This window comes from Anticarsia gemmatalis, chromosome Z (assembly GCF_050436995.1).
Source record: "Anticarsia gemmatalis isolate Benzon Research Colony breed Stoneville strain chromosome Z, ilAntGemm2 primary, whole genome shotgun sequence".
NCBI classification, from domain to species: domain Eukaryota; kingdom Metazoa; phylum Arthropoda; class Insecta; order Lepidoptera; family Erebidae; genus Anticarsia; species Anticarsia gemmatalis.
The window spans coordinates 2,004,487-2,020,514 of NC_134776.1; the positions used below are offsets into that span (position 1 = coordinate 2,004,487).

General features: G+C 35.4%; 1 protein-coding gene across 1 annotated transcript in view; it reads left to right on the plus strand.

The window, feature by feature from the left end:
* The window catches only part of LOC142986165 (succinate dehydrogenase cytochrome b556 subunit-like), a 75,837-nt gene extending 66,377 nt beyond the window's left edge, over window positions 1–9,460 (plus strand). The window contains exon 3 of the mRNA XM_076134472.1: window positions 8,442–9,460. Within this exon, the coding sequence (XP_075990587.1) occupies window positions 8,442–8,728 (287 nt within the window). The 3' untranslated portion in view covers window positions 8,729–9,460. The remainder of the gene's footprint in view (window positions 1–8,441) is intronic.
* Window positions 9,461–16,028: the final 6,568 nt, after the last annotated feature.

Consider the following 16,028-nt stretch of genomic DNA (forward strand, 5'->3'; position numbering starts at 1 on the left):
ACTTTTAGCTTCCAGATTGTAGTATTTCAAAAAGATTTTTCAAATACGCAATTTTCTATGAAATAATAATAGGAGAGTTTTTGTTTGCAATGGTTACTTAAATACAATAAGGAAAGAAAAAGTTCATGTCGTGTTAATTCGAAAACAGCTGTATCAATTTCTCGTATCATTTATTGTATTGAAACTAGTGCCAAAACGATAAGCGAACCAGAGGAAGACGTATAAATCAGCGTCAATTCTTGTGTTTTATCTCGAAAACCCGTAAATACACAATCAAATCTAAAATAAATACAAAAAAGTTAGATAACTGATACCGAATATTTTCACTTCTAACTGTACCATGTCTGCAATCATACTCTTCTAATTCATATCAAGAGTCAATGTAGATAACGGTGCACAGGCAAAGGGGACAACAATCGCTGTAGTCCAATTTTCTTTGTCACGTGTGCTGCAATAACTTTCAATATACATTGATGAGTCAAAGGTTTGAGTTGTTCCGCTTTACACAATAACGGGACTAGGATTAAACTCAATGGGGTTTTAGCTTGCGTTTACACAATGCCGCGTCGTCGTCGCACCGTCACCGCACCGCTACGCAGACGCTAGGTCACACTGGTACTCTGTTCCTATCGTAGCGTCATGATATATTGCCTATAGCCTTCCTCGATAAATGGGCTATTTAATACTGAAAGTTTTTTTCAAATCCGACCAGTAGTTCCTGAGATTAGCGCGTTCAAACAAACAAACTCTCATTAGTATAGATTTTTAGCGAGCAATGAATTACCAGCGAATACATACCTACCACTAGTCTTATTTCATTTATTAAAACTTAATATACAACATAAAGGCGGAATTAATGCCAGGGGCATTTTTTACCAGTCTACCGTAGAGTGATGAAGAGATAATTATGAAGATGTTTAAAAGAAGAAGGAAAGTGAGTTAAGAAAGAGTACAATTGTCTTGTGGTATGTTTAAATCTAGTGGCGCGTAGGCGGAATCGCGGATGCGAGCGTATACAACAGTATAGAGGTGCGGTGAAGCGACGTCGACTCGGCGGCGGTATAGTGTATAGTGTACTTAGGTTTATTGTACAAACGACGGTTGATTCATCGAATTTTGATTGTCCCGTCTATTCAATCAAGGCTTTCGTTAAGACAATGAACGGTGCGGTGCGGGCTCGCTACTAATCAAACGCACCGATTGATTACATTGTTACATTGTCTTCTACTATATGCAATCTAAATTAGCGGTCTTAGAGGTGAGCTCTGATTAGGTATACTTACAGTGCTTTGTCTTTTCAATCAATTTTGAAACTATAACTCAGTGTTAAAACGACGTTTATTAGTATCACAGTGTAGACAAAGTTTGTTAAACGACGATGATCGATAGTTTTCACACCGATCAGTCGGTTAATCGTCGATCTCAATAAAAAACTTCGACCGATTAGAGTGCTTATTGTTGTCAGTTGTCCAACCGCAGCAATACAATATTGTACAAGATTAAGGAGCGTTTCATTGGCTATGAATAACTATCACAGAGCCTATCTGCTAGATGTTTGTTTGTCGTATGGTTAGTGGTCAACCTAGTGTCAAAGTTGTTCAAGCCGCCCGAAAGGCCTTTGACGTGGCTTAACGACTGTTATCTTAGTAGACAACAACCGGGACCGACTTTTAACGTGCCCTTCGAAGCACGGAGACGCCCAGTTCAAATACCACTATGCGGTCACCCATCTAAAGAATGACCGCGCCAATAGTTGCTTAACCCACAGATCGTTTACCGACCGGTGAGCGCAACTGGCTATGGGCGCCTCGTCGTGCTAGATAAAGTGACAGTATGAAAACAACTATTAGAATTTCATCTGATATACTATCCGATACTTACTCAAGTGGTGAAAACTATACTGTTTTTATTTTTGTACTTTGTTCTGTCTAGACCACAGGTATTTTGGAATTTGTGAAAAACCTTATACTCAATTAGTCGGTCGGTAAAATGCACCGTGTTTTTCACCCCCTCTATGTTTCACCGCGAGTTTGCGAGCTTCCTCCTAATTCACAAAGGGATTTTTTCATTTGATATTAAAATACAGTGTTATGTCTCTAATTGATTGACGTTTGGTTGCCTCGGCTTATTTCTTTGAGGAAAAATACATATTTTTGTACTGCGACAGATTTGGACTGAGCAAAAAATACGGCAGGAGTAAAATTCGTAGACGAGTCGCAATGGTTTGGAATGAAATAAAAAATATTTTTATACACGGCTTACAAACTCATTTTATTTTTAACAGAATCTGTTTTTGTGTCCTGCTGCAGGGTAAAAGCTTTTCCAGTAGATTTTTAGGAGACAAAGCTTAAAAAATATAAAACTCATATACATTTGTACCATTATATAACTATATAAAAATTTTTCAATTCTACTTGAGATGATCAGTATAACTAATTATAATCATGGCTAAATTAGTAAAAGGCAGCATCATTTATAAATCAAATCTAAGAAACAAACCGTGCGACAAAAAGTACACTTCAACAAAAAGATCCTCTAAATCGTTAAGATATCACATACAATAAGAAAACATTTTCCCTCAACAAATTGATACGTGTGTTAACACAATAAGCCGAGTGAGGGGAGCATGAGTATTTTATGCGATACAGCGCATTGTTACGGGTATTGAGACGGTAAATTGGTTAGCATTTTGTATACGATTTAGGAAATATGTCTGATTTGCGGTCACGGTGTACTGCTGCCGGATGGTAAAGTAGCGAGACAAATAATCCTTGAAAATGTTGTGTTAAATCTAATTTTGATGTTGATTTATTTTACAATAGAAGGTGTGTATCTTGAATTCTTGTATGACTGAGTTAAATTCTGAACCCGCGAATGACTTTGAATGTGTGCTGGGGCTTTTTCTGAGGTTCTAGAAAGACAGCCTAATATTCGGACAATATACCAGTAATTATGTACCTGATAGTAGTCATACCGCGTCTACGGTAGATTCTTGCCAATTATCGAGTATCGACAACTGACTACCTATCGGGAAATTATGTAAGAAAACCTGATCAGCACCGGCTGTCATAGCAACTAATATTTTAGTACATTTTTAACGTTAAATTCTTATACTCTCTCTACACTTATTAAAACTGACTGTAGGAAATCGCGCTACAAATTAAATTATTCAAAAATTATAAATTATAATAATATCCAATAAATTTTGAAAATTAAACCATACCACATTGAAATAAAATCGATTATAACTTGCACAATATTCTTCTAACAAACATGATACTTGAAGAATTCATATCTACGTAAGCGAATGAAGGAGGGCATTTTGATTTTCTTAGATATTGAAGTTGTCTTTAGGCATTTTTCCAGCCGTTATGAGACAAGACTTGCACTGATTACAATTTCAGCTGAAGGTTCCCTTTGAGACTTTTAGCATATAGACTATGTCATTTTATAGAGATTAAGGAATAAGTTGGTACTTAAAATTGTTTTCTACGAAGGTTAAAAACTGTTTTGTTTAGTTTAGTTTAGTGGTGATCCTGGCTTTATGCCTCATTCCGATATTCCAATAACGCTGCATTTAATCAAATATATCAAAAAATATTTCAGCTCCGATTTTTCCAACCGCTAAGCAAACATGATGAAACAAAAACCTTAGAAGCTGTTTCTGGAAAAGTATTTTTATTTCGTAAACTTACACTAGAGTAAAGATTGATTTAACTGCCTTAAATGGTTGCTTTTAATATGGTTTACTGACCGTATGGTTTACCAAACTCCACGAAGTACAGAGGCACTAGGTCAAATATTTTAGCTTGACCATTGATCTATCAAATACCGGTATCTTGTTTCGTAGGTGGTTCATTGCTCAACCTATTGACCGCTTGACCGATTGCAACTGACTACAAACGTCTGAGAGACGAAAATCAATCGTACGGAAAATCAACTTATGTTCTACTGGCCGATATAGTAGATCAATAAAAGATTACAGAAAATCTTCTATAAATACTTTAGTAAAACTGAGTGAGAAAACTGAGAGCCTTGGCACGCATGATTTATCTATGGTTTAATTAAGAATTTGTTATTTATTATTACTGCTGTATGAAAAAGACATAAAAAATCTGTGTCTAACAGACCAGGCCCATCAGCTGCATAAGCGTGCGTTCAATAATATAAAAAAAAAAAAATACCTTCGCCAGCCGCGAACCTTGCAAGCAGGCAATACTCTGCTGCATAAGCCAGCGAGTGACTGTTTTAGTTCTAATTTTTGTGGCACACGAAGCAACGATAATACGATCTAACATACGAAGCTTTACTCAATTGTAGAACTATTAACAATGAACACAAAATCTGCAACCCGAATTTAGTATTCCTATACCACCAAACTGTAATTCCAAATACGGCATTGTTAACCATTGCATTGTTATCTACTTATCGCTCCCCACTTAGGTGGCTGCCTATTCGTGAGCGTCGTCACTTACGTGCACTCACGACTCTCTTCTCTTTTCTCTCTTCTTCTACTCCCCCAGCCTACCTAACTCCCTACTTTCAATATCTGTGCGACAATCACAACCGTAACCTCCGTTCCTCAAACAATCTTCTTCTTCTATGTCCATCTCACACTTCTGGGTTTGTCAACTCTTCCTTTCCTGTCCAATCGGTTTTATTATGGAATTCGCTCCCTCTTGAAATCAGGATGTCCACTAACCGTCATACGTTTAAGAGCAAAGTGCGGAATCTCTTGTTAAAACAAGTAGCAGAATCGTCACACTCGTCTTAGTTTTTATTTATGTATATTTATTATTCATAATATATATATTGTATAATTCAGTATATAGTTTATTTTATTATTTATTTATGTATATGGGTATATGTATTTAATATTTCTTATTTGTTAATCATTATGTATGTATAAACCTATCTATATTTAAGTACACGTACATACATGACCTTATTTTTATTTATTGGTAAACCTGGTTCTTAACGTCCTTTATTTTTATTTTTTTAAACACCTACTTCTTTCAATCTCTTCATCACCCTAAGGTAGACTGGTAGATAATGCCTTTGGCATTAAGTCCGCCTATATACACATGTACTTATATGAAGTTTAAAATAAATAAAATAAATAAATAAATAAATAACCTAGCACCCAACATAAGCCTCTCCCCGTTTAGGTCATTCATCGCCGTTCTATACCACTCGAGATCAAATCTATTCGACTATTATTTAGCAATCGTTGAACAATGTTTCAAAGTAAGCCTTCGCTTCAATACCGTGGCATTGGGGAGGTATAGAGTATAACAATGAACCTCTAAATGGCTAAGCCTCTTGTGCGGGACTATCGTTTTGTATTTGAAATGAAATGATTATACCTGCATTTGATAGTACCAATTATATATTAAATGGTGGCCTTAATAATTTGCAATAGATGATGATGAATATAAATGATCATAAAATGTTTTGTTTCCAAGTTTAGTAGTTATTGTATAATATAATAAACTGCAAACTTGAATTTTTTTGAAGCAACCTCCAGATGTAATCAATTAAATATCTGTGATATTCGAAATCTCGAAAGTGCTGGATCATTCCAGGGCCTATATTTTATTTAACAATTAGCGGTTTTAGCATTACCCGAGTTTTACTAGGTTTACATACATATAGCCTGTTTGGTAAAGCGCACCTCCTTTTTGTGAAATCATTTTCAGACTTGATTAGTAGTTATGAGGTGATAAAACATCCTGTGAATTTGAGGCACTATTTTTTCTAAGCTTTTCACAAATTAAGTATCCATTGACTTCTATAAAATGCAACAGTTTAAAGTTTCAATCTGTCAACAAGCCAACAATACAAAATAATATCATTTTCCATATAATTTTAATTAATTATACAAAAGAACTGGACAATTATCGACGCTACTTGTACAAATGAGAACATTCATTGTTAAGTCACAGCCTTTTCACACATTGTTCATTAATTTAAATTGTGAAAAGAATCTGTTACAATTTATTTCAATACTAATACTAATTGACTGTAGAGAGGCTTCAATGGGCTCAATTAAAATCATATGGTTCCATTAGTGCATGATGAAATGCCCTTGGAGATTAATACCAACTAGTCGTATTTATTTGGTTACAGATCACGTTTCAGGCTCATTTCTGAGGTCGAGAAAATTGCTTTTGGATTTTTCTAATTTATCTTGGAGTTCATTGAAAGCATACAAAGTCCCCAACCCGTAATTGGCCAGTGTGGACTCAAGGAGGAGACCTTTGCCCAATAATTGGACAGTAGTGGGTTAAAAAAATATATTTTCTTGACGGCGTGGCCGATTTTCGACAATTGTCGTCTCACCTCTAATACATGGGTCTAGCATTGACAATTGTTGCTTACTTCTAGGGCTGTAACCGCCGTGATGTTAGCAATAAATACGAACATAACCTGAATGTTTATTTTAAGCACTTTATTGGAATTGTCCACGGACACGCATGACGTCACACGGTAAAGGTTGGAGACGTGGGAGTTACAGACACACGTATCTATTCGATCAACCGTTATAGTTTTTTATGTTAATTATAAAATACTACCTTTTACTAGTTTGTCATTTAGGACAGAATTTTATACAAATTTCCATCCCCTATAAGACATTATTAGCTGTAAGAATGAATAGTCGATATTACTAAAAACTCATAGCTACTGGCGCTCACTGGTAGGAAATTTCTCGATCGTTAAAAAATACGTAATTAATCAGACATGTGAGGCTTTTCTCATTAATGTTCGTATCGAGTAATTCGTATGAAGTAGGTTTTTTGACGGCAAAGGAGCATCGTTGCATGTCCACAATCCTTAAGCGTTTCTGTGTAATACTTCTGTATGCGTTTGCACATCTCTCATGTCTTGCCATATTCATTTATTCAGTTTTTGAGCTGATAATTATTAACTTTAATGAGATATTCTTATTTTGAGTGCCTTTTTAAGGCAATATTTTAATGTAATATTCTGCACTGCCGTAGACTCACGTGGCTTTCACTTGCGTGCAGAAATTGACATAATATTTTTTTAGTAATAAATGTAACCTATCAATATCTCACTGCTGGGCAAGCGTGTATCCCAAGAATGAGGTAGGGGTTAGGCTTTGAGTCCACCACGCTGGCCACGTGCGGGTTAGGGACTTTGTATACCTTCAAGAAACGTTCTAAAGAATTGTCAGACATGCAAGGTTGGATCACGATGTATTCCTTCACCGTTACAACAAGTGATCATTATTTCTTAAACGTACATAACTTTGAACAATCATAGATGTGTTGCCTCGGGTACGTACGCTCGGTCTAACTAATATTTCAAAAAATTATGAAATTGATTTGGAGGTTATTGTAATACGTAGGGAAACGGGAATATTTCGATATTTAATATACTTATTAACAGTATGGATGTAAACAACAAGGACAGTAAGATCATATTTGAGTGTACGCCAGGTTTGCTGCGTTATGGAAAAATCCTAATATTTTAGTATATTGCATAGGAAACTATGTCGCAATGTATTAGAAACTTTTCAATTAAAATAATACTCTATTATATTCTTACTAAAGTTGTGTTTTGAAGGAGTACCATTTTTAGGTCTCTGCAATCTTATATCGAAAGGTACTTTATTGCGGAAGTATTAAAAATGCCTCAAAATCTTTCGTCAGTGTATCGTTCGAGTCTAAAGATTTACAGGCATGTGCAATATTAGATTTTCTGTGATGCGCATTTGTTTATGTGTGTGTCTGTCAGTGTATGTGTGTTTGTGTGACATTTTGCACCACTGTGATTGGTTAAAACTACATTTGTTTATATGTGTGCGTGTCTATGCACTTATGTAACTTATTTACTTATGTGTGTGTGCGTGTGGGCGTATGTGATTTTTCCAGGGGCGTGTGCTGTGTGTGTGTGTGTGTGTGTGTGTGTGTGTGTGTACGGAAACTGTTCTAAAACAACTCGTTTTCTTGAAATTGTTGATGAAATCAAGATAAATGTGAAAGGTGTAAAATGAACAGGTTTTCAATCGATGAGTGATGTTGAAAACTCACTCCTATATAGAGTTTATCTCAAGGTTTGTTTACTGTATGACTGCGAGAAAATCACAGATGTAGGGTTTCACGAAGAGATGCTTTTCTGGTCGTACCTGGTCTCTTTGTCTACCCCTGTGGGAAGATGACGGGATTTTATGTAAGTATGTATTAGATGAGGAACGCCCTTTCACTAGCGCATTTGAAGATTATATTATTACTTAAAAATTGTTACGAATGTGAAGACTTTTGTTTACGTTTTGTATTTTTTTATGACCGTTTCATTAATAACATGTCAATGAAGATATTATTATAGCCCTTTGATCGGGCTCCGAGTTTGGACAAAATACTACCAGTTTCGCTAGCAATAAACAGTGACACTCATCCAAAGTAATTATTTTCCAGGTGTAGTAGTGGCCAGTTACGCGGTCCTTCTAGCCTTCGGAGCCTTGTTCCTCAGCAACGGCGTGGAGACCTACGTCAGCATCATCCAGAGCCTGAACCTAGGCTTCTTCTCCACCTTCATTTTAAAGCTGATTCTCGGCTTCCCCTGGTCCTTCCACTACTGCAACGGCATCAGGTGGACGGCTTTCAACAGCCTGAGATGGCTGGAGCTGCCACAAGTGAGAGCCAGCGCTATGAAAGCTGTCCAAGCTAGTATTATTATGACTGTCCTTTTTGCTTTGATTTAAAACTGTATTTTAGTATTGTTTTGGTCACTGGTATTTTTTTTCATCAGTTACAACTTTGTCTAACATTAACTTTTACTCGCTATTTATTAGTTATATTATTAAACCTTAAAAGAGAATCGAATATTCCATTTTTTTGTCATCGTGGTTGCAACCATAATTATTTTTACATAAATAAGGTTTTAACTGATGAGAGGAAGCACCTATAAAAATAAATTTGTGTAACTAAATAAAGTTTATTAAGTCTTCACTCGTGCTTGCTTTTAATAGAGATCTTAATACTTAATTTCGATGAGTTATTCTTAGGTCCATAACGCTGTTTTACCTTGCGTAGTCCCCTTAAAGTTGACAGCACTTTGTATAAATGAGTACGACGAATGGCACGCATTATTATGCGTTTTACAGACACGCTTCAGTTACACTGGCAACCAACTACGTGACCTGAAGCGTCAAATAACTCACATTAAACAAAATGCTTAATCACTTATTCTCGCCTACTATAAAACAGTATAACTTGTAAAGGTGGTGTTAAAACATGGTCTGTGTATCGTAAAAAGCAAACTGGATTATCGCGAAAATAGTATTATAGTTCGTGTCTTTTTAAAAACAAGCATCGAGTGTTGTTTTTTGTCTGTGTTGTTATTAGGTAGAATTTTGTATTAAGATTTTTTCGAATTATTGTGTATTGATGTAGGCAGTTTTTTTGAAAAACTGGTTCTATAATAAATACTTGGTTATAAAAATTGATTTGTTTTTATTTATAAAGATTTTAGTACACGAAGGCTCAGAGGAAAAGTGAAGATCTTTGCCAAGCAGTTTTCACTGCAGTCAGTGTCAGTGGGAATGCAAGAAAAAAAGGTTTCTTAATTTATTTGAACATTATGTTCTACTTTTAGAAATGTTTATTTTTATTCATTACATTATTATTAGTCATACTAAGCTTAAATTTGTCTGAGGTACAACCTAAAAAACACATCAGTGATAATATCAAAATATTATAAAAAACAGTTCCAGCTAATATAAATCTCTCTGCAACATAAGAATAAAGTTATTTGCAATTAAACTAGTGTCACGCCACTCCACACCAGTACTCATACTAACGACCTAAGTTCCGATGTTGAGCATCAACTTATCGTGTATTATCCCTCGAGCGTCTGATCCTACGCGACAATTCGTTCCGCGTTGGCGGCGTCGGAAAAATTAGATAAAAAGTCTGAGGGAAATGTTTACGTGTAAACGAGTTATTTGTTACAGACTTTATGAAGGCATTTTTGAATAAGATTTCTTGGCCTTGAATATTTTAGATTGAATTGAATATCGTAATGACATTATAACTGAACTAAAGTTAGTGAGTTAGTAAATCTGCTAAATTCATTTTAGCGATTTTTTCCCCGTGTCATTTTATAATCTGAATTAACGCATAAAATACCTTTTGCTTCAGCTTACGAATAATTGACACATTTCTGTCAGATGCAGTAACAACAAATGTATGAAAACAATGAGTCACACCAATGATTTTTGTTATGAGCATTAGGGTGTTTCATTTATCTGAAGTTGTGATTTTAATGTGACTTTGCACGGCCCCTGAGTCTCAATGGTACAAACATCATTTCAGTCAAATTTCATTGTGATTGGACAATATTTAAAGGTTGCACACATTGGTGACTTTTATCTTGATATAGCATAATTTCGAATTTTGTACCATATTGTGCTAGTGTGGGTTTTTATTCTATAATTCTTATGTAGGATTATATTTGTCGCAGGTTAGTAATCTATTTTAAACATAGGGACTAAAAGAGGTATTTGGTTATTAGAAAAAGAGCCTTTTAATGATATTTTAGAAGCTAGACTTCCTTCAAAAGAGCAATTTTATTACTTTGGTGTTAAATTATCACCGTAAAGAAATGAAAGTAACACTCTCAAATGCCACTAAATTTTGCCAGTGCTAAATTCTTAGATGTGTGGACGAAAGCCAATAGAGACTAAAACTCTCCTATTCAAGGATTATTCGAAAAACAACGTGTGGTAATGGTTAGTTACATTCAAAGTATTCTAAGGGACAAAACCATCCAAAAGAGAACTACAAGGAGTTGTTACTACTCTCACTCCCGTTATTTAGAAGGTTGAGCTGAAATCAACTTCAGTTTCAGAATTCCGTCAGGCAAGATCGATGACAAAAGCATAATATATTATTATACAATTAAAATTGTTTTTTTTTACACAATTGAACATATTTCAACGCAATTCGACAGGAATTAATGATGAGAATAGATAATTCCGTCAGTCTCATATACGTCCGTTTGTGGCACGAGGCACCTGTAAACCGATGGGCTCATGTGACTTGACTTACTACATTTATTAAATTCTTAGCCAGACGAAGACAAAAATGCTATTTCAGCGGCCAAAAGACGTCTGACATCTATCAGAAACAAACGTGTGACTGGCTTCTTTTAATGAACGTTTACGTGGAGAAGCGAAGGAAAAGGTGCTTCAAAATCTGGAAATGGTACCCGCAGAACAAAAAGAAAAGATGTGGTTGGTGATTTACTAAGGATCCAAGTAAATGTTCTGAAGGTGGTTATTAATACTGCAGAACGAGGAATAGTTCTAATGTAAGAAAAGTTTAATGAAACGGTGAAAGACGAGCAACAAAAACAAATACTGTTGATGGTAGTCAAAAATCACGGAAAAGACGTCACCAAGTGAACTAAAGCTGAGCTACCATCTCATAAAATTGTTTGATGCGTATTGTTTATCGTCTGTCACAATGTATATTAATTTTAGTATTCAAAGAATATTATTATTTAGAGTTTTGATTTCAATTTTTTTTAATAAACGTGATGAATATTGATAGTTGAGTATTTTTCATACATTTTCAAAAGTGACCAAAGTGTGCAACCCCTAAATATTATCCAAACGGCTTGAAATTTGGTATACATACCTTTTACATGACTGAGATCTGAAAGGCGAGCAAAGTCTAGAAAAATAATACATTAAATTTTTTGCCTTAGTAAGTGAAACACCCTAATGAGCATATTTAAAAACTAGGTACTTCAAGGACAAAAAATCTGTTTTTAAAATGGCCGAGATATTAAACGTCAAAGTATGGCCTTCGCGCCAAACTCCGGCGAAGCGGCCGCACGGACGTGTGACGTCATCTCGCGACACAGCTATTTCGTCAGTACTTGCCGATACCTACATAGGCTCGTTGCGCTCTCTCGGTTTCGCTTTAAATAACTTGTTTTGTTTATAGTGGACAAATAAATAAATTATAAATTATAACTCCAGTGAAAAAACACCCCAAAAATTGTTTTTTTCTGTACCATTAGATAAAAAATGTGCGAAAAAAGTGGTTAAAGGTTATGAAGAGAGCAGATCCTCTCACAGACACGAGTCACGTCCATTGTTGTGAAGATCATTTCGACGTAAATATTGTTTTCATTATATATACCTACATACAAAACTGTTTTATATTTTTGCAAAAGACACCTAATCTAAAACTTAAAGCCCGGTTCAGATACTGTCAAGCGCAACTGTTAAATAGAAGTTTATTGCCTTTTGAACACTTCCTGAAGATCAATCATGTGTCAAATATGTGATGCCATATCATGTTCATACCTACCTAGCAATGAACTTCTACTAAACAGTTGATACTATTTAATGAGCAGTTCAATGACTTCACGAGCCGAGCGCGGCGGTTGAGTTGGCGTTGGTTTTTTGTTTTGAAAAAAGAACCCATGTTTATTAAAATATGTAATAATAACAAAACATGTTTTAAAATGTTAGTTTAATTAAAAGTTCTCATTACACACCCAAACATATTATAAGACTACCTACAGAGTAGATTCATGCGTTCATATGATAGCCATCAACCTGACTAAAGTCAGAGGCAGGGGTGACAAACATTTATATTATAATATTATTTTAAAACTACGTTTTCCAAATTTACACTTGGTAGGTACGTAACACTCATTATTTGTAATGCCAGTTGTAACAAACTTTCAATTTAATTGTTAACTACACACAAAAATATTATTAGTAGTATACGAGTCCATAAAAATATCGACTTTTGGTAGGTTATCCGACTGTCCTTTTACAAAACCTTCTTCCATCGCGCTTTATTAATACAATTAGAATAATGTCCTAATCAATTTATAACACATACACATACACAGACTCTTTAAATATTAAATGCAAATCACTTTTCAAATCAAAACTCCGTATCATCCGCAGTCGAACAAGCGTGTCTGTCGCGACGTGACGTCAGCGCATAGCGCGCGAAGCAACGCAAATTTAAAAAAGCAATGAAACTTTATAACGCTGTAACTTCGGTAATTTTGACCCGATTTTGATAAAACAAAAACTATTATTATCAGCATAAGTACACAAATTAAATGCAGTATGTTTAATAGTCATTTTTTGATGTGCTGGTGTGACTCATTGTCAAGATTCCACGTCAAAAACTATTTGATAGTTATTTAGAAGTGGTGAAATTGGATCTTAATCTTTTCTCGCTGTCGAAGTCATAGGCAAAAGAAAGACATGTATCATTTTATACCTACAGTCGTAACATTGAAAACTCAAACACATCATTAGTATCGGAATCCTAACACAAAATAATTCTCCATAATGAGTGAGTTGTTTTCACCGACCGTGAAATTCGGGGGCGGCTTAATTGAATGCTCTCTACCTACATATTCATAACTAGCTGACCCGCGCAACTTCGCATGCGTCACTTAAGATAATCATAATTTTCCCCGTTTTTGTAACATATTTACTATTACTCTGCTGCTATTGGTCGTAGCGTGATGATATATAGCCTATAGCCTTCCTCGATAAATGGGCTATCTAACACTGAAAGAATTTTTCAAATCGGACTAGTAGTTCCCGAGATTAGCGCGTTCAAACAAACAAACAAACAAACAAACTCTTCAGCTTTATAATATTAGTATAGATGAGAGCTCCATGAACGGACATAATTACAGCGGCCAAGGGGTGGAAGATACCTACGTCACAGATTTAATGAAACTTGAAGGGTCGCGTTATTGCAGATTTTATCTATAGATTGAATGCACGGCCACTGCAGGGGTGTTTACTTTGTCCAATATTGATAGGGGTAGAATCTAGTAGAGTCTAGTTTTACGGCTTGTGGAAAAATTACATATAAACTATCCGATTTAGAAAAAAAGATAAAAATGTAGGCAGTAAAAAACAGATCATAAAACTGATATTTATTTAGAGGTGGTATAACTAAATTACTAGCCAATACACTGCCACAATGTGGAAATTTGACTTAACTTTAACTCTTAAATATTTTTTTGTTAACTTTCGTTCGATATCCATTTTGTCTGTAAGTTGATATTTAGGTAAGAAACAAAACGTGGTTAGAAGAAAAACCTTGGCGCAAGTCGCTGCTCGCGCCAAAATTTAGAAGTCTTGTGATTTAGTCGCAGGAGGTAATGGTCGCGTTACGATATGACTTATTGAAATAAAAGTAAGTAACTGAACCAGTCAATTCTATTTTGTGTCACTCTTGTCGCTGTCTACAAACTTCACTCACTTCACTGTTATCAACCCATCTTGTCACATGTCTTCCTACGCTGCTAGTTTCCCACATACCTAATTAATTGAATGTTTTACAGCAGATAGTTTTAATCAAACTAAGTACTATTGAACACCGCAAACTCTTTACTTATCTAGGAAGTTTGTCCCCATTTGATACCTGAAATATAAACTATCTCTTTGACGTAATAACTAGGAGTTTCCTTTGAAGACTAGAACCTTTCCTAGACCAAAGGCCCTGATGCATGAGCGTACAGTTGAGATAAACATATCTGCGAACGTTCGACGTTGCTTTTGACAATTATTATTTATAGTATCATCACTACAATCTCCTATTTGCATCCCTCTAATTACCTTTTAATTAGAGGGATGCAAATAATAGCTTTAGTAACCAAAGTTCTGCTCTAAGGTAACTAAACTGTCCTTGTATTGTAAGTGGTCATATATCTGATTTGATAAAAGAAAAATGATTCTAGAGTTTATGGATAATCATTTTTATATAGACAATTAATTATGAGTTATTTCGCTCAATTCATTATTTTTTTATCTAGCGAAGACAAAAATATATAATTTAACTATTGTGTGACCTCTGGGACATTTCAGGCACGCAGAGTGACTAACGACATTTCTTTTCACCCTAGCCTAAGTTTAAAGCTATTGAAAAGTTAGTGGTGTAACACTTGCGTGGCATGCATATATTCAGGTGTAACTGTTCGGCTTTAACAGAGTGATGTCGTGCTATGCATCTCTAATGTATACTTCCCTAAAAGAAACATATTAGTATACCAATTACGCCCCGCTCTGAATGAAGGAATACTTGAGTGGTTCTCAATGCACGTTCCCATTCAAATATCGCTAGTACTAGCCTTACGTTTAGTCACTGGTTCTCAAAGCCATGCTCTCGATAACGGGTGCCACAAATAAATGTAGGGTTTTAAAAGGTCGTGATTTTTATATTCAATACTCTGTTTTTACAGTTTTTTCGCGGTTGTTTGCCGGACGGAATGAATCGTACGGTTTTGTGAATTTATCATACGCCAAAATCATAACCGGAATTCACAGATGAGTAACCACATAGTGGTATATGAACTAAACGTCTACTGCTTCGGAGGGCACGTGCTTTGTAAAAGTTGGTCCCAGTCTCTAAAATAACGGTTGTTAAGCCAAATGTTAAAAAAGTCTTTCGGGCTGCCTAAACATTTCGTCCCGAGGTTGACCACTAACCACATCCATACTAATATTATAAATGTGAAAGTAACTCTGTCTGTCTGTCTGTCTGTCTGTCTGTCTGCTACTCAATCACGCCTAAACTACTGAACCAATTTGCATGAAATTTGGTATGGATATATTTTGATACCCGAGAAAGGACATAGGCTACTTTTTACCCCGGGAAAATGACGCATTTCCCGGGAAAATTCAAGTGGCGAACTAAGTCGCGAATAGTCAATATTATAATGACATTGAAATAACAAAATTCCGTTGTCATGGCAACTGTTTTAATGGCGGATATGCCTTAGCGCGACTTCGTTATATTATTATGAGATATAAATTATTTTTCGTGAAAAAAAAGCATATTTTATATCATCACGCTACGACCAATAGGAGCAGAGTAGGTAACAGTAAAAAGTGTTACAAAAACATGGAAAATTCTGACCCATTCTCTCTTATGTGACGCAAGCGAAGTTGCGCGGGTCAGCTAGTGATGAAATAAAATAAAACTCAGATCCCTTGTGAAAACTAA